General features: G+C 47.4%; 1 protein-coding gene across 6 annotated transcripts in view; it reads left to right on the top strand.

Moving 5' to 3' along the window:
- The window catches only part of MDGA1 (MAM domain containing glycosylphosphatidylinositol anchor 1), a 190,739-nt gene that overhangs the window by 58,082 nt on the left and 112,815 nt on the right, over positions 1–19,842 (top strand). For all 6 annotated transcript variants that reach the window (XM_048843497.2, XM_048843495.2, XM_048843496.2 and 3 more), the window contains exons 2-4: positions 4,816–4,955; positions 11,683–11,857; positions 16,708–16,904. In XM_048843497.2, the coding sequence (XP_048699454.1) occupies positions 4,816–4,955; positions 11,683–11,857; positions 16,708–16,904 (512 nt within the window). The remainder of the gene's footprint in view (positions 1–4,815; positions 4,956–11,682; positions 11,858–16,707; positions 16,905–19,842) is intronic.

The raw sequence follows: 19,842 nt of genomic DNA, 5'->3' as shown, positions 1-19,842 counted from the left end.
TCATGAAATAGAGTCTGGAGGGAAAATGTTGACCTAATATGAGGAAGTGTGGCGTTCTTCCCATTAAGTTGTATGGTCTGAGTAGTACATGGCCTTGAGTGCACCCTGGGTGTCTTTCTTCTGCTGCCCCAGCCCTCACTACTCTGTTGCCTCCATCATTGTACTATCTGAGCCTCGTAAACATAAATGGATTGATCCCCACAACCCCCTCTGTGAAATAAGGAAGCAATGTCATCCCCTTTTTATAGCTGGGGAACCAGGGCACTGAGAGATTAAATCCCTTGCCAAAAGTTACACAAGTAGTGTGGCAGAGCAGAGAACGGGACCCAGATCTCCTGAGTCCCAGGCTGCTGCCTTCCCCACAAGACCATTCCTCTCTCCTCTGCTACTTATTATTAACACAATTGACCTCTAAAGAGCAGGTGTCTCATAAACTTCCCACATTATGGTGATAACATTGTACAGTACATTGCACTGGCATAAAGTTATTTTATCCTCTCGAATTTCCTTTCACTTTAATGTGTAAATATATCAAGTGAAAGGCTAGTTTGAAATCTCAGTGCAGAGGCCAAGCGCCCTGTGGGCCAGGCCTTTCAAGAGTGGGAAATATTAGGATGTGCTTTGCTTCGGTCATTGAAAAGTAGACTGAAAGCCTTGGAGAAAAGACTAGGGACACAATCCTGCCCCCGCCTCCAGCACACATTGGAGCGCTTCCTTTTCTGCCTCATGTGGTTCTTTGCATTTTGCACACTCAGAGAGGCATCCAGGTTTAGGGAAATCCACCAAAATAGATTGTGTCTCCCCAGGGCTCATACTTTATGGGACTCTCACAGGGATGACTGCTTCAGTCCCAAGCACCAGCCCCCTTGCCTCACAGTCTTATCTTCCTGTTCCTCACAGGAGAAAGTGGCTTCCACAAAGCTTGTTTATTGTGACAGATGCAGTCCCACCACCTGAGGAGGGAGGTATTCCTGTCTACTGTACTGGGGACCTGTAACCTTTCTGTGTGCTAAAAACCCCATGGGACCCAGGATGATGTGAAATAATAATATTCCTTCCATGTGTGCACCTTGCAAATGTAATTAATCCTCATCAGACCATTTTACAGAGGGACAAAGTGACTTTCCCAAGACCATACAGCACATCCCAGCAGAGTTGAGATCAGAACCCAGATCTCACAGCTTCTAATTCTGTGATTTAACCACTAGGATATCTTTCCTGCAAAACACTGAGAGTAGAGTTTGTCCTTGGCTATCTCCCTGCTGTCTCACTGAAGTCAAGACATAACTGATGGCAAAGTTTTTTCTCTGATCAGATTCCCATTATGTGGTAGCCAAGTGCTTTCACAAGCCGTCTGCAGATGGTACAGCTGGTTTTCTGAACTCTCCTTTTAGAGACCTGGGCTCAAACTGGGTTTAGAGGACAGATGAAATGACTGTTGTTGTTGCTGGAGACTCAGTGCTGTTACTGCAGGAGAGAGTCTACTGCTTTGTTTGGACCAGGGTTTATCAGCAGCAGTGGTTCACTCTCCCAAGGGCCCCTCTCTGTGATCAGGGGAAGGGGTCCTGCTGCAAAGAGGCTCAACCAGGGGCAGCAGAAGCTTCCTAACCGTGCAGGGGGGGGGTGCACTGGTGCTCAACAGTGCCCCTCCCATGCTGCCCCTTCTCTCTGAGGCCCTGCCCCTCTTTCCCCCCCGTGTTTCGTCCTTATGGCTGGTAAAAAGTGGGGAACCATGGCCCCCTGCTCCAGCACCCCTTGTGTCAACCAAGTTACTGATTCTTACCAATAAAGCTAAAAATATAGTCTTGCTTCTGAGCTCTATGGAAACCCGCTGGACTAGAGAGAGCTCTGTGGAGTGACAGAGGACAGGGAACATGTCTTAGGGACCGTGTATACATGGAAATGTACCAGCATAATTTTATCACTGTAGTTACCAGTATAACTCCCCCGTGGGCACTCTGTTCCAGAATGAGTGCTTTTTTCTAATTTATCTTATATCACTTCCAGAGCAACATAAACTAACCTGAAAAAGGCACTTTTATTCCAGAGTAAGTGTTTCCACATGGGAAGTTATACCGGTATAACTGTGCTGATAAAATTCCCCACGTAGACTAGCCCATGGAGGCTGTCTTGGAGATAGGGCTGGCAGGAGGGAAATGGTTAATCAGAGAGGAGCAAAAAAAGCGGAGACTTCAGTGGGCATTAACCAAAGAGAAGACAGCCACAGAAATTAGAAGATCTAAAGCGAGCTGGACTATACAGTAAGCAGGGTGCACAGAGGAATTTAGGGAAACATTTAAGTTAACAAGACAGAAGCTGAGCTGTTACCACAAGCTAAAGAGCTCCGAGACGGGAAGAGTCTGTGGGAATGCAGGCAGCCCAGCTTCAAGGAGAGAACTCGGGATGAGATTGGGGCTGGAGGGGTGTCTCTGTTTTAATCAGCAGTGGAGATTCCTCCCGAATCCAGAATTGGGCACAATCAGTGTGACTGATAGTCGGTGCTGCAGAGGCAGGATTGAGGTGCCCTGGCACGTCTGGAGCTGGGGATGGGGGCCCAGGACTGGAATAGCAGAGCAAAGGACTTCTGGTCAGCACTGAGGGGACACGGCAGAGCTGTGTGTGAGAAGATTGCACCACCTTTTCTTACCCCTCACTAGCCATAGTGCTAGCTTACCCTTACAGATACCAAGCCCTTTCTGTTTTTTAAAGTGCTTCCACTTTCTCCCCTCTCCCGACATGGTTAGCGAATAATAATCCCCCATCCTTTCAGGAAAGGCAAGTCTCTCATCTGCTCAGTCATATCGATGTAGCTTTGTATCCTGGTTTCAGTGTTTTAGTTTTTAATGATAAGACTCTTGTGAGAGCTATCCCAGGAGATCTCTCCAGACGCTATAGGTAGGAGGGGGAAGGAGCGGCAGAGATGAGTGTCCATATATTTGCTGTAATATTATTCCAATAAATGCATTGATTCTATTAGCTCACAGTTGATTGGACAATACTTATCTGATGATCCTGCAAATAAATTGCCATTGAACTGGACTGAGAGAGGAGAGAAGATGATAGAGGGGGCATGATCACCCAGCATGCAGACCCATTCCAGCACTGCAGCCTTCACCTTTGATGTGTTTTATAAATGGTCACCTGTTGGAACACGGTAGCCAGTCATTGAAATGCAACCCTCCTTCCCAGTTGGGGGTGAGAGCTCCGCTATTATAAATTAGCGTAGTTCGGGTAAAGGCAATGGAGCTGCCCCAACTTACATCAACTTTGGTCTCAGTAACACAACTGCAACCCCGCTTTTCCACTGTCCAAGCCCAACCTGGCCTGGGCCTCTGCTGCTAGTGAATACGGAGCTGGCTGTTTAGAGCTGCACAAAGCAGTACTTTCATTTCGCACTGGCTAAAAATATTTTGATTTTTCAACCCTGGTGGTTGCATGGTGACGGGATCTGTGGCTTACTCAAAAAGTCCCTGCACCTCAGCAAACTTTGTGCCAAAGCTGGTATTTAACTCTGCCTGTGTAACGGGGTTTCCTTGCAAACCCTGTGCTTGGTTTGGAGAGTTTTTATAAAATTCTTTGCTTTAAGCCCTTTCTTTGTTTCCCTCTCAAAGTTGTCCTGTATTGAATTACACTGGGGGTGGTAGGGCTGAGGGGCTGAATTCACAGGGAAGTGCTGCAGCAGGAAGGAGACATGCCCCACTGAACTAGTAACATCTGCAGGTTTATCTATGCCTTAAAGTTAGGCTGCAGTTTTCTCTCTGGCCAAGCACTGGTATCCAATGGGCACGCGCACAGTCACATACAACACTCCCCAGCTGCTGCAGTGATCATGAGCGCTCTCAGCATGTTGTTGATGCAGGTCCTCTCAAGCCAGATTTTTTATATATTCCCCCTTACTACTTGTAGAAATGGCTCCTGTTCTTGTTGATCAGGACTGACTGTTAGGGTTTGGGGTGAGGCACTGGTTTGCTTAAGGAATTGGTAATAGGATATGGAACCTTTCACCTTCACTTCCTTCTTTGTGGGGGGTTGGGGACCAAAAATCTTTCCTTTCAGATGCTGCTGCATTGGCCTCCATGAAAAGCATTGGTGGTCTCGGTTCAGTTCCTAGTGTTGTCACTAATTGGCCCTTGTTGGAGTCTCAGCAGAAATCTCAAGGATTTAAGGAGCCACAAAAAATGAAGTCCTCTCTCACCCCTAGAGGAGGATCCCTCTAGAACAGGGCTAAGGCATGTTGATGGGACAGCATGGGGGAGACTTGTACCTACCGTGGCCTGTGCTGTAACCTGTTCTGGGGATAAGTACTAATAGCCAGTGCTTATACAGCAATGCAGAGCCCTTTGGAGTGACTGGCTGATTAACTCCCATAACCTCACTGCAAGGTAAATCACAATCATAATCCCTCTTCTACAGGCACAGAGCGCTCCTGATTTGACCAGGTCACACAGCCAGTCCCAGACAACGCTCCTTCTCAGAGCTAGGAATATAGTTCAGAAGTTCCTGGTTCCTATGGATCCCTAGCTTACATTATCTCTCGGAGAGGGGCAGTGTACTCTAGTCTTCAGTCTCCAGAGCTGCTAATCCTAGTTTCTTCCCCTAGATTAAATTCACTGTTGCCAGGGGAGGGAGGAAATTCCCCAGTTTTCAGAGCAATGATGCCCTTGCCTCTCCAGTCTTGCTTTCACCTTCTGCAGCCCAGCAGAGGTTGCGTTGCTCCTGGGGCGAGGTGTGGCAAGTCCAACAGCTTTGTGAGGACTTGGATTCCACCTATACTTTGCTGGCATTCCTTTTTCTAATTAGTTCTCTCTTTCCCAGCTCCAGCTCAGGCCCAGATCATCCATGCTGGGCAGGCCTGTGTTGTGAAGGAAGATAACATCAGTGAACGAGTGTACACTATCCGGGAGGGCGACACGCTGGTCTTGCAGTGTCTGGTCACCGGACACCCACGACCACAGGTAAGCTTTCTGTAATGCCAGTCACCCTCACCCCTGTGGTTCTCTGTTGGGTTCACTCTAATCTTGCCTCGTAGAGGAGACATTGGGGGTGGTTGGAGGACACCATTCCCCACGACCTTCACTCTTCTACATTTTTGGAGGTAGGTTCCTCTCCTCTCTTTCTCTCCTGGCTTCCTGGGCAGCAGCTGTAACAAAAGAAAGGAAGGGCTGAGGAGCAGAGATACTGGATGAGTTGGTGTCCTCTGGAGCTAGGGCTGCAGCCTACAACGAGGCTAGAAGTCCTACCACTGTGCAGCATATGGAGATTCCCCTGTGGCTCGAGTACTCATGGGAACTGTGTTTTGGGAGCAACAGGACTTGAGGTGAAATATTGCCCAGTTCTGCCTGTGTTTCTGTATATTGGTAGCACAAGGCTCTCTCCAGAGCGCCTACCATTCTAATGGGCCAGAATGAACTAAAAACATGGGCTGTGTTGAATTCAGGGTGATGTAGGTAACACTAGAGACTCCAATCCTCTCTCCACAGGACAGGCACAGCTTGGACAGGGGTAGCGCAAGCTTCCCCTTCACACCTCACCAACGTAGGAGTGGAATCGAACCTTTATGGCCTGTTCAGCCTTGGCCTCTTGGACCAGGCCAGCAAAGGGGATCATTCAGTTTGGGTAACATTGCGGGAGGGGTATTTTTCTGATGTGGACACTTGTCCATGATGACCTGGACTGGGACCCATCAACTCATTTCATACGGTGGACGCCAAGCAGCTGCCAGTGGTGGTAATTTTTGATTGCCGCTGTCCAGAGCTGGATTCAGACACATGCCGTAGAGGTGAGAGGACTGCAGGGAAATTCTTACATAGCAGCTGGTGTGTGTAAATGACCCCAGAGCATGGGTAAAACTGTGGCTAAACTTGGGCCTTCGGGGCCAGAATAAACCCTGGGGAGTGAGCTACACTGGGAATGAAGCTCTCCAGGGGAGGGTTATAAGAGGGTTAGTGAGAAGTTCAGCAGTTCCTGCTGCCCCTGCAGCAGCCTTGCCAGCCGTAGGCACTGATGCTGATAAGCTGTAGTTCTGTGTGTGCCAGTCACCCCTTCCCTGCACTAACTGACCAGGTGCTACATGTCTCTAGGGCCTTGGCTGCTAGGAAATGACAAAGGGGAGAGAGCGGCTCAGCCAAGGAATTCAAGTTAGAATTAGCCAACAAAATGTCTTTTAAAAACCAAAAAGATGGAGACAGTTTGAGCCAGGATGTCGGGCAGCCGGGCCACTCAACAGAGCCTCTCAGGTGTCCTTGTGGAGGATCACCTAGCCTAGGCACTTGGGCACACTGATCATATGCACAGTGGTCAGATCCTGGGTGTGCAGAATAGAGGCATGGAGAGAGAACTGGTGCCCATTCTGCCTGGGAGCATGTAGAGCTTGCAGGCTTTGTGCAGCTCATGGGCGCTCTGAGCCGGGCAGGACTGGGAACAATGATGTACCATTGGCGCACACAGAACACTGCTGCACAAGAAGCTGTGGCATCCCCAGAATCTGTCTGTGTGTAACACTAGCACGTGCAGAGCCCAGGTGTGTACACGGGACACTGGCGTGTGTGTCCAAAGAGGGCAGGCAGGCATGGAACACTGGCTTACACGGAGCTATGCCCACATCCCAGCTCTCTCTTAACCCCACTCCCACGCATGCTCTCCCCCATTTCCCCCACTACTCCAAATCAAAGCTCTTCTCTTAGCCTTTGTCTAATCTTTTCCCTCCCTTTCTTCCAGTTACTCACTAAAGCTTTAACGTGTAGCCCAGATATTTAAACGAGGTTGAAATGAAAAGGCTGGGGAAAGATTAAAGAGCTGACTGAAGCGGCTGTGCAAACAAGAGCCTCTGAGATTTGGGGCCCTAAAACGATCTCAGCATAAGCCTACCAAGGTTAAATGAATCCATCACAGACGGCCATTAGCTGAGCAAATCTGCCCAGCAGGGGAGTAGACTGTAGAATCCTGCCATCTCTAGAGCAATGGCTCCAGTTCAACCCCATGTCTACTGGTGGTGGGCATGGACCAAGGTGCCCGCTCCCCTCCAGCAGTTCTGCCTAGCGTGAGGTCAGTCATGAATGAATGTCCTTTTACCGTCTGCTTTGTGTTCAGTGCAAAATGATCTGGTGGATCTCAACCCAGCTGCTAGGGGCTAGGTGTCCAGATTGCCGGAAGCCACCATAGCAACTGGTGCTTCGGGGATTACGGTATTGCAGTCAAAGGCATAAGAACATAAGAATGGCCATACTGGGTCAGACCAAAGGTCCATCCAGCCCAATATCCTGCTTGCCGACAGTGGCCAATACCAGGTGCCCCAGAGGGAATGCACCTAACAGGTAATGATCAAGTGATCTCTCTCCTGCCAGCCATCTCCACCCTCTGGCAGACAGAGGCTAGGGACACCATTCCTTACCCATCCTGGCTAATAGCCATTAATGGACTTAACCTCCACAAATTTATCCAGTTCACTTTTAAACCCTGTTGTAGTCCTAGCCTTCACAACCTCCTCAGGCAATGAGTTCCACAGGTTGACTGTGCGCTGAGTGAAGAAGAACTTCCTTTTATTTGTGTTAAACCTGCTGCCCATTAATTTCATTTGGTGGCCCCTAGTTCTTATATTATGGGAACAAGTAAATAACTTTTCCATAGGTGCTGGAAGTAGGGGTGCTGGGGGTTGTGCCGCACCCCCTGGTTTGAAGTAGTTTCCATCCTATACAGGGTTTACAGATTGGTTCAATGGCTCTCAGAACCCCCACTATACAAATTGTTTCAGCACCCCGGTCAAAGGTGTGACTGTGCCGTGTGTAGATATACCCTAGCTAGCTTGAAAAGCAATAGGAATGAATCTGCAGCAGCATGCGTGGCAGCTCAGGCTAGTCACTCAGGTACATACCTGGAGTCCTGGGTGGGCTTGTACTGAATGTGCGGCCATGCCTTCACAAATATTGTTGTTCAAGCTACCTAGGTCAAAGCTGCCTCAGGTATGTGTACAAGTGCTGCAGTCACGCCTCTGGCTGCAGTGTAGCTATACCCTGAGAGCAGAGGCAGCCACCAAAGGAGACTGAGAGGCAAATGAACAAGCGGGCCCTGGGCAGTGACCTCCTTTCATGCTCTCTGGGTTGGGGTAGGGGGAAGCTTGCACCGCTGCTGCCTGTGCTGTACCTTTTATGGGATATACAGATACGACTTCAGCCTCTTGGGGCACGTTTCTCCAGCCCCTCCGTTCACTGTGAAATGACCAACAAATCTGCAGGTGGTGTTTGAAGACTAAACATGTAACAAAAATGAATTCTGAGGGGCTCTTTTTCTTTTATTAAAGTGTGTTTACTACAAAAGAGAGACTTACAAAAATAAACACTGGTGGGGCCCCCTCCAGAGAGGGAGACAACAGGCTAACAGCAGTAGCTGCACTTCTCACTTTGGAAGCCAAACAGATGAAATATCCCCATTCATAGAATCACTGAAATGTAGGGCTGGAAGGATCTTGAGAGGTCATCAAGTCCAGCCCCCTGTGCTGAGGCAGGGACAAGTGAACCTAGAATATCCCTGACAGGTGTGTGTCTAACCTTTTCTTAAAAATCTCCAATGACGGGGATTCCACAACCTCCCTTGGAAGCCTATTCCAGCACTTAACTACCCTTATAGTTAGAAAGCTTTTCCTAGTATCTAACCTACATCTCTCAGGCTGCAGATTGAGCCCATTACTTCTTGTCCTACCTTCAGTAGACATGGAGAACAATTGATCACTGTCCTCTTTATAAAAGTCCTTAATATGTTTGAAGACAGTTAGGTCCCCCGTCATGTCATCCTGAGACTAAACATGCCCAGTTTTTTAACCTTTCCTCGAAGGTCAAGTTTTCTATATTTATCAATAATTTTTTTTGCTCTTCTCTGGATTCTCTCCAGTTTTTCCTCACCCTTTCCTAGAGTATGGCACACAGAATAGGCACAGTATTCCAGGCCCCACCAGTGCCAAGGAGAGTGAAATCATTACCTTCCATGTCTTCCATATGACACTTCTGTTAATACATCTCAAAATATGTATCTTTTTTCTCAACTGCATCACATTGTTAACTCATCTATTCAACCTGTGATCCACAATAACCCCTTTTCAGCAGTACTGCTGCCTAGCCAGCTACTCCCCATTTTGTAGTTGTGCATTTGGTTTTTTCCCCTTCCTAGATGTAGTACTTTGTACTTATCTTTTACGAGTTTCATCTTGTTGAATTCTGATCAATTCTCTCATTTGTCAAGCTCATTTTAAATTCTAATCCTGTCTTCTAGAGTGCTTACAACCCCCCCGAACTTTGTGTCCTCCTCAAATTTTATAAGCATATTCTCCACTCCATAATTCAAGTTTTTTAATGAAAATATTGAATAGTATTTGGACCAAGACTGACCCCTGCAGAAACCCAGTAGATTCGCTCTCCCAGTTTGACAGCAAACCATTGATAACTACTCTTTGAGTATGGTCTTCCAACCAGCTGTGCACCTGCCTTATATTAGTTTCATCTAGACAACATTTCCCTACATTGCTTATCAGAATGTCATGTGGAACTGCATCAAAAGCCTTACTAAAATCAAGATATACCATGTCTACTGCTTTCCCCCAACCACTAAGCCAGTAACCCTGTCAAAGAAGTAAATCAAGCTGGTTTGGCATGATTTGTTCTTGACATAGCTATTCCTTATAACCCTATTATCCTCTAGGTGCTTACAAATTGATAGATTGATTAATAATTTGTTCCAGTAAATTTCCAGGTATAGAAGTTTAGGCTAACTAGTCTATAATGCCCCAGTCCCCTTAGTTCCTCTTTTTAAAGATGGTTAACTATGTTTGCTTTTCTCCAGTCCTCTGGCATTCACCCATCCCTGATGAATTCTTGAAAATCATTGTTAACAGTTCTGAGATTGCTTCAGCTAGTTCCTTAAATACCTTAGGATGAATTTCATCAGGCCCTATCGACTTGAATACAGTACTTCTAACTTATCCTGATATTCTTTAACGTGTTCTTTCCCTGTTTTGCCTTGTGTTCCTTTCCCCTTGTTGTTAATATTTAATTGTATGGAGTATCTGGTCACCATTAGTGAAGACTGAAGCAAAATAGGCATTAAATAACTCAGCCTTCTTGATGTCATCAGTTATTAGCTCTTCTTCCCAGCCAAGTAGAGGACCTACACTTTCCTAGGTCTTTCTCTTGCTTTTAATCTATTTAAAGAACCTCTTCATATTGCCTTTTATGTCCATTGCCAGGTGTAACTCATTTTGTGCCTGACGCCTGGTCTGCACTAAAAAGTTAGGGTGACCCAGCTACATCGCTCAGGGGTGTGAAAAATCCACACTCGTGAGCTACATAGTTAAGCTGAACTAACCCCAGTGTAGACAATGCTAGTTCGATGGAAGAATTAGGTAGTGTCCGCATGGAAGCGCTTAAACAGCATTGCTGTTACAATGGCACAGTTGCAGCGTTTCAAGCATAGACAAGCCCTTTAGCCTTTCTGATTTTGTCCCTACCTGCTTGCGCTGTCCTTTTGCACTCCTCCTTAGCAGTTCATCTATGTTTCCACTTTTTGTAGGATTCCTTTATAATTTTTCAGGTACTTTTTAAAGAGCTTCTGATGGAGCCATATTGGCCTACTATTATTCTTCTCATCTTTCCTTTGCATCAGAATAGTTTGCAGTTGTGCCTTTTAATATTGTCTCCTTGAGAAACTACCAGCTCTCCTGAATTCCTTTATCCCCTAGATTTTCTGCCGATGGGACCTTACCTACCAGTTCTTTGAGTGTGTTAAAATTTGCTTTTTTGAAGTCCATTGTTTTGTTCACTCCTTTCTTTTGTTAGAGTCATGCAATCAGTCATTCCATGATCACTTTCATTCAAATTGCCTTCAGATTCGCAACCAATTCTTCCCTCTTAGTGTGCATCAAGTCTAAACTGGCCGTCCCCCTGGTTACTTCCTCCACTTTCTGAAACAAATGGTTGTCACCAGTACATTCCAAAAAGTTACTGGAAATGTGTTCTGCTGTATTACTTTTCCAAGGAATGTCTGGGTAGTGAAAGTCCCCCATTACTACGAGGTCTTTGTGTTCTGGAGATTTGCTATATGTTCTGTATGTTTATTTGTTCTCCATTATCTGGAGAATGATGAAAAGGTGCCAAGTGAAGTGGTGATAATAGCTTTGTAGCCATGAGCTAGTTGCCTGAAAGGCCCCCCCCTCCTGGCCACGTACGCTTGGCTTGCAAGCCAGTTTCTGCCCTCCAAGGATTGGCACAGAAAGCCCTGTGTGTGCGAGCACTAAGCAAACTGGGTTTGGCAAAGGTTTTGTGCAGGAGTGAGCAAATGCAATGCACGTTTGAGAATAGTAGAGGGAGTTTAATGGCAGGGGAACACACAGCAAGACGGGAGGAGCTGTTACATTTCGGGGTCACTGCAGGGCACAAGTGTGTTGGGGGTTGGTGATGGGCAGGTGCAGCCATCTGACAGGGACATTTTGGGATCAGCTGCTAGACCTGCCTAGGTTCCAGTGAACATAGCTGTGCCTGACTGTGTGGGCAAAGGGTGGGGAGTGTTGCCTTCTCAGATGAGGGGCACAAAGGTGAGTGCTGCTGTAATCTGAGGTCTTAAAGCTGTGTCCACAGCTCTGAGTCCATCTGTGTGGCCTTTTGCTGTGTTTGCCTCCCTCCCTCTCCTATTCCCCTGCAGGTGAGGTGGACCAAAACTGCTGGTAGTGCCTCGGACAAATTCCAGGAGACATCGGTGTTTAACGAGACCCTTCGGATTGAGAAGATCCAGAGGCTGCAGGGAGGCCGCTATTACTGTAAAGCAGAGAATGGGGTTGGGGTCCCTGCCATCAAGTCCATTCGAGTAGATGTGCAGTGTAAGTCATTTAGCGGCAGCCCAGAGCATCCCACAGCTCTATTGCGTGTCTATAACTAACTGTGTGACCAGTAGGACTCTACATGAACCTAGAACCATGCTCACCCCCTTAGGGACAAAGGGACCAAAGTGGTACCTCCGGAACACACTTCCCCCTGGGATGTTATACCCTTTGTGGGGCAAGATGACTTTGCCTGTCTAAGCCAACCCCTCTCAGCCAAGGGACCATGATCCCCCCCAAGGGTCCCCAGTGGTTGTCTGGGGTGGTGAGGTTGTTTGGCTTCTGTTCCCTTTCATTTTTCTCCTTTTTGACATTGACTTGCTCTCCACTCCAAACTGGATCCACCTCAGATGCCTGGAACACCTCAGAAACCATTGCACTGATTCCCACTGTGCCTCATCTGAAGCACTGTCAGAACAGAGCAAAGGATTCTGGGATGCCCCCAAGGAGGCTGAATTGTGAATGGCTAAATAAGGGGTGAGCATAGGAGGGAAGCCAAGAATCCCTCAATTTAAGCCATAAAGGAAGAGATATAATCTGAAATTCCTCTGGGCTTTTATTGCTCTACCTGGGTCTCTCTCACCTTTGAGATTCCAGTTATTACCCCTTGTAGGGGGCAACATTTATACATGGGCTGTTGTGGCCAGTTATGAGGAAGGTTAGAATGGGGTTGTGCTGCTGTTGGGTGGGTACCCCCTTGTGGGAGAGACCAAAGACCTGGAACCCAGCACAATTTTGAGGGAACTTTACTAGGTAGACACTTTCTGCTTTGCGGAGAATAGGCAGGCACAGTACAGCACAGACTCCCATCAAGCTGCTGCCTTGTGTGGTGGGAATTCTGCTCATTGCATGGGGCAATCAACTGATGCGGTTCCCTTCAAATCCTGGTGGCACCAAACCAAGGTCCTCGCTGACCTCAGTTGTGAGGGTCTAATTAAACATTAAGTAAAGTTTTACATTAGAGATGGGCCTGAGCACCCCCACAACTTTGTGTGAATTAGGACCCAGAACTGTATCTTGCAGCCTGGGCAGGTTCCTATTTTAAATCAGCTTTGACTGTTGCCTTCTGCTTTGGTTTGAGTTTCTCTCCTCCCTCATCTTGCCCCATTGCTTTACCCCACTGGGCAGTGTTGGGTGAGTACCATCCTACTACTTAGGCAGCGGACATATGTAACTCCTCCTGCAGCTAATCCTGCTGTGGGTGGGGTCACTGTTTCTCCATGGATTCTAGCTGCCTTTGCTCTGAGAAGTTTCCTAACCATCTAGGAACTCTTGGCTTGTCCACCCTTCCCCTTTCATGTATACAGTTCAGGCATTTAATTGCTCCCCTACAAAGGGAACTTTGGTTTTCTCAGCCCCTGGCACAGCAGCTAGTCTGGGCTCTGTGTCTTTAGGAATGGGATTGTGGGAAGACTCTTGATATGAGCATTGTAAATTGTGGGAGGTCCCTTTGCATCTGGGGTGCAGTTTGGAAGTAGGGTGATGTAGAGTCCTATGGTTCCTCATGCATCTCTGACCTTTAGAACTGTGGGGCCAATGGGGTGGCCAAGGGCTTTCTGATACTAACATCTACTCTGCACATGGACTTGGTAATGCATCTCTTGTTTGTGTGTTTTCTGGGAGAAGAGTCCGCTTTCTTTCACTATTTGCTATGCAAAAAAGGGAGCAGTTAGGAAAGATCAGGTAGTCAGTTGAGGGATCACCAGGGCCAGCCTTTAGTCAGCTGAGCCAGAATTTCAAACCATACCCTTCTTTCCCTCCCTCCTAATACATAATTGGAAATAGTCCCCATAATCTCAATGCTGCTCTTGGTTTTAGTGTCCTCAGTGACCAGCCCTGGTGCTCACTGGTGCACTCTGGAACATTCAGCAGGATGTATTGCAGATTGCCCAGGGAGCTCCATTAGGCACATGCAGATGGTTCCAAGGAGGGTACAGTAGCTTTCAGTGAATGATCCCACTGTCTTGGGCCAGAATCAGGAGGCTAACTGCTCCCTGTCCTGGTTTGGTGAGGGCTGGGGTGTGTCAGTCTCTCTTGGATCAAGATCAAGTGGTTTATGGGAAGAGCAAAACACAAACACACTTTTGGCCACATCCACCCTTAGTGTCGCTCTCCTGAAGTCAGGGAGTTGCACCAGGCATGGATTTGGCCTTGTCATGCTTAGTATGTACAGTCCTGGTTCTGAAGGCATTTTGCTTTCATGAGAAGGAAGCTCTAAACTGACCTGGAGACTGAAGCCCTAAAGAGGCCGAGTCTCATGGATGGAGGGCGTAGGATGTCATGTATGCACCCAGATCTTCCAGAGCTCCCGATCCTTTTGACTTTCACTGAAATAAGTCTTCCTTTGGGGAAAAAGCAAGGGAGTGTGCAGCTGAGTATCAACGGCTGCCAACCAGCCACCTGGGCAGGGGGATCTAGGAAGCTGCAGTTGCCAGCAGAAAGTTCCTAGGTCTCACTGCACTAGGCAGGGATGCTGCTTCCTGGAGCGGTTCCATGCTGGGGAAAGGGAAGACAAATGGAAAGAGGGAGATGCTGTTATTAAAGCATTCCATGCGGTTGGGTCAGTGCTAAATGTATCCCTAGTGCAACTCCATTGACTTCAGCGGAGTTACTGTGCACCAGGGACATATGTGTTTCCTTGGTACTTATTGTAGCTTCTCTCAGGAGGGCTGCACCAAGGGCTGGCAGCTATTAAAAGAGGGTTTGAAGGAGGAAATCTAGGAATATAAAGGAAGATAACGCTCTGCACTACCATGGGGAGAGTGCAACTGGACGGGGGCTGGGAGTTTTGGGGAGTTGGTGTGCTCTGTCCATGGGGGTTGGAGGAACATCTATTGTAATAATGACCCTCTTGCTTCCCGTTGACGAAGCATTAGAAGGCTGGAAGGATGTTAGCTGTAACTCAAGTCTTCTAATGTCTTGAGGGATAAAGGAAGGAAATAGAGGAGTGGGGTGGTGGTAGGCTCTGCCCAGGGTCATGAATAAAGGGGAAGGATAGTATAAAATTCAGTTAGCTCTCCTGTTAACAACATGTGTAGAGAAGGGTCTCATCTCTCTGTTTTTCTTCTGACTCTTTCTGTCATTCAGCTAACAGTTCTGCTCATGTCCCTGAGCCATGGTGCTGTCAGGCTAACAAATCTTGGCTCCCATTATAAATGCTGTCTTCAGAACACACGCCTCATTAAAATATGTAAATAGACTGGTCCATGCACACATCTCTGTGGGGAAGGCATGCTAGTCAGAGAGCGCATTAACAGCGATTAACCTTTTTCCTCTGTAGCCGGATTTCCAAAGTTGCAAACATCTGAACCAATATTTTAAGATCCAGAGACATGTAAGAACAAGGAGTGATGGGAATGCATCCTTTCCCTTCATGGACTCTGGGGTGGAGGGAGTCGCAGAGAGGCACAAATGAAGGCAGTGTGCATGAGTTTCACCTGATAGTTACCTCAGATGTAGCATTCACAGTCAAGTTGGGACCTGATTCTGAGCTTGGTGATGGGGGGGGATATTCAGAGTCACTCCACTAAGTTCAGTGGCCACCCTCCCCTCAAAATGTGGGGTGTTTGTGAGAGGGGTTGTGGGCATGTCAGATTCAGGGGTCCAGTTTGGTCCCATCTCTCCAAATCAGTACAACTTTAAACGGGGTCTGAATGTCAATTAATCTCAACGGTGATGCTGTCTGATGTTCCAGTCCAGGGGTTCTCCAGCTGCTGGAGTCTGGGAGCCCCTTTGTCTGAGGGAGCCCCATCTCCCCTTCCTGCTCCCCCACCAGCCCCTCACAGCGCAGGGGCACAGTTTGAGAAGCCCCTTTCGAGCAGGAAGGTTGCAGTGGGCAAAGCCTGCCAGCATGGCGAGCTCCCCAAATGGAACTCTCTGCAGGACTCTTCTTCAGATCCTCTCAAATTAAAGGTTAATCCCATCGCTGAGAGGGCTGGGATTCACATGATTTTGGTGCAGGGGAAGTGAGAGAGGACTTGGGAGGGTGTTTTTTTCTAGGGAGGGGAGAGAGAAGAGGACAGTCTAATGGATAGTTTTGGGGTAGGGAAGGAAGATATTTACATTGCTTTTTTAATAAGGGGAGGAGGGAATAGTGGAGGGGAGATAGGATCTGTGCACATGGTAATAGGAAGAAGGGCTTGGGGTACACTTTTAATGGGAGAGAAGAGGCTGCATCCAGATGTTCCTCTGTTCTTACATCCCATGTTCCCATGGTGGACATCCTGCCAGACTCTTTCCTGTCTGTGAGATGAATCTCCATCTCTGCCTTTCTGTCTGTTCCCATTTGCTCTTCAGCTTTAGGGTTTTTCATGTTTTTTTGCATTGTCTGGCCATGTCCAAGAGAAGACATAGCCCCAACTTCCCAGGAGAAATCCCTTCCCATTCGGGGACAGAGGCCATGGAAGTAAAGGGTGGGAGCAGAGGGGAACAAGGGTGGGGAAGGATAGTTCCTGGGGTTTGGCGCCCTTTGCCTGTCAGCTAGAACAGAGGATTGAGATTGGAGTGGGGGGAGGTGATCTGGGAGCATGAATGATGTCATTGGGGTCCTGCCAGATAGCTAATCAGTTCATCTTACTGCCAGCTGGAGGCTGCAAATCGGAGCTTAGTTCCTGCTCCTGGAATGTTGTGGAGTGGACTGGAGAAGGTTGGTTTCTCCCATCAGTTCCCTTCAGGTGCCATGTTTTGAGTCTGGTCCGCTTCTAGCTTAGTGTTTTCACTGGCTGAGTGTGTGTATGTGGGGTCTCCCCTCTTCTCCTCTCTCCTGGAGCTTTGTCTGCTCACCAGGCTGCGCGTACCCTGGCCTGAACCTTGCTAATGGCCCCCATGGACCTTCCCCCCCTCCCTTCCAGATCTAGATGAGCCCATTCTCACCGTCCACCAGACCATCAGCGATGTACGTGGCAGCTTCTACCAGGAGAAGACGGTCTTCCTCCGGTGCACCGTCAACTCTAACCCTCCTGCTCGCTTCATCTGGAAACGGGGTGCTGAGACACTCTCCCACAGCCAGGATAATGGAGTGGATATCTATGAGCCACTCTACACACAGGTGAGAGAGACATCACCCACCCCCAAACCTCACCACTGGCTTGTGTTGGCAAATCACCCACCAGGACCTGAAGATCATCATGGGTCCATCCCTACCATGCCTGGAGGGGAAATGTTGTCCTCCTCCTGGCACCCACCATAGTTCCCCAATAATCCAGGATCCCTGCAGAGTTTGTCTGTGGGTGATGCTTCTCTCTCCCCTCTTGGCTTGTTGCATATACTAAGGAGAGGGTGGTAGGAGAAGTGTGGATTGCAAGGACACTCCCAATACAGAGGTCGGTGATGGGTCAAGAGGACTCCTCCGCCTGCAGAGCTTCCCCTAAAGTGTTTAGTGTAGACAAAGAGAGAGGAGTGGAGCACGAGGGAGGATCATAGCTGGTAATTTCCTGTCCCACCATCAGAATGATGCCCGTGCCCAAGGGGCACTGCAGCCTCTTTGGCGATGGAGCCAGGGATGGCTAGGCAAGAAACCTCAGGAATCCAGGCCAGGTTATTCTGTTTGATTCTGCTCCTTAAAGAGAGAAATGGAATCCAGTCCATAGGCCCCCGGTACTCTTCCCCTGTCCTCCCATCTCTCCAGCTGCACGTCCCCTAGCCTCCCATTGCTGCACGTGTGCTGATGCGCTCCGAGAGCCGCATGCACTATTCACAGCCAACAGATTTTTATCCCTTTTCCCTTTTGGCAAACTGCCTGCAAGCGGCCAGGGTTTTCATGTTTGTGTCAGTTACTCCTAACATTAAATGAAGAGTTTGTGGAAATTAATTTGAATGGTTGAGATGATTCACTGAGCAGGCCATGTGATTGGTTCCCTAAGTCATGTGGCACTGTTTCTGTTCCTGATTGGATACCATACGTCTCCTATTTATGAAGAGTGTTTCTTGTCTGGAAATAAGCATGGGTGTTTGTAATTGTTGGAACTGACGGTGCTAATAATGAAGAGCTTTTCCGAATGGCAGCATGTGCAGCCCAAATACACATGTACTCTTCCTCTCTGTTTCTCTGTCTTTCCCCCTCTCCCCCCACCTTAATATGCAAGTCAAATTCCTCACGCTTTCTTATGCTTGTTTCCTCCCCCCTCCACACATTGCTCCTTAAGTCCCAATGTTTTACTTCTCTGCAACTGTAGTGGTGGTGGAAGGGAATGCTCTTGGGTAGTCTGCCATCCAAAGCATTCTGGGAAATGGTGCCCTAAAATCTGCTATGGGTTTCAACGCCCCTCAGTGACTGCCTTGCTGACACTGCTGAAGTTGGTTAATGAGGCAAAACGATGCCATGAGGCAATGAGGAGGAGATGGGGCGAAAGGGTAGTTCTTGAGGGGACAGCTTCATCCCTCACATCTCGCTGCCAACCCAAGGCCCCTGCAACTGGGCCTGGAGCAGATTCTGGCCAGGTTTGATTTTTTTTTTTTTTTGAGCCATGTCCCAGGCAAGCTCTCAGTTATTGAGGCATTGTTCATAGTTTATTGTAACAAGCCTTCCCTGCATGCCATGGAAATGGGCAGTTGGAAGAAAAACCGAAAGAGAGATAGGGACAGAGAGAGCACAGCCCTGTGGGTCTGTGATAGATTTTTTTTAAAAATATATTGTAGGTCAGTGCTGCTACTTTGGTCTTGAGGGGATTTTCCATCTAGTCCAGTGCTGTCTAATGTCCAGTAAGGAATTTCCAGGCCTTAGAACATCACCTCCTCCTCTGGCTTTCCCTTTTCAGGGAGTCTGAGGCTGACTATCAGGAGAAACTGGATAATGGTGAGATCTTAGGCTGTGGAATAGTGCCCTCCACAATAGTACAGGTCAAAGAAATTCTCTTCTGTGTTGCATCTGTGGGTTCCTGTCAACGGATGTCCCTGCCAGCATGGGTCATTCCTACAGATGCCAGCTAGAAGGAAAGTGGTGTAGGATTGCCCTGTTTATGCAGAGGTGCCCTGATTCTCCTCTTCTTTCTACTGGCTTAAGCCAGAAATTGAAGTTAGCAAAGTTACATGGATATAAAACTGGTGTGATAGCAGAATCAGTCTTGTCACTCAGAAGCCTCATGTTTAACAAATCACAGTTCAGCTACACTTGTACTGTTGTATTCTCAGCCAGTCAGGCCACATACACTGGTGTCAGTATAAGATTTAGATGGCTGACATTTTACAAATGAGCTAAAGGCTTAACAGTTTATGCTTTTGTAAACTGATTTACAATCTAGGTTTATACACATTTACCCGACCCTATATCTACTGATCAATAAACTGGATGCATATGAACCATGTGTAAATCACTAGTTGACATGCACATTGTAAATGCCCTTGTTCATGCAGCATAGCAACGGATCTCCAGGGAAGTGTTTTTCACTTGGGTATTGGTCCCCTAGGAATTTATCTTCTAATTCACTCAGGTCAGATACTACATGTTCAATGTATATTAATGTTTGTGAGCTCCATGTCCTGTCCCATGCAGTCATCTCGGGAGGATTTGTCAAGCTGATATCTTTTCACGTTTACAGATTTTTATTTAAAAAATCTGTAAAAAGAGATTTACAAAAATAAAAGAACAAAGGCAAACTGTCATAAAGGCATACAAGGTAGAGGGTGCATGGGGTGCATCTCAGAACTTCCCATAAGCGTGTCCCATAATTGTAAATATACAGAACCCATATCATGTGCATTTAACAGAGTTATTCTGTTTCTGCTGTGTGCCAGTGACTGACAGTGCCAGAATCTGATTTTAGTTACACTTGTATGAAAAATCCAGGGCAACTCCATTAAAGACAGTGTCATTACTCTGGAAATATACCAGTGTAAATGAGATTAGAATCTTGAGCAAAGAGAAAATAAAGGTTTGATCATTTCTTTTAATATTTCTCTTAATTACCCTTTCTTTCCTCTACTGCAAATTTTTACAGTTTAACTGTTGAGCATATATTTAGCCAAGTATTAAAAGACTAAGGGCTGGA

Source organism: Caretta caretta, chromosome 3 (genome assembly GCF_965140235.1).
Source record: "Caretta caretta isolate rCarCar2 chromosome 3, rCarCar1.hap1, whole genome shotgun sequence".
NCBI classification, from domain to species: Eukaryota; Metazoa; Chordata; order Testudines; family Cheloniidae; genus Caretta; species Caretta caretta.
Note: the sequence above shows the minus strand (reverse complement) of the source record. Positions and strands in the feature narration are given on the sequence as shown.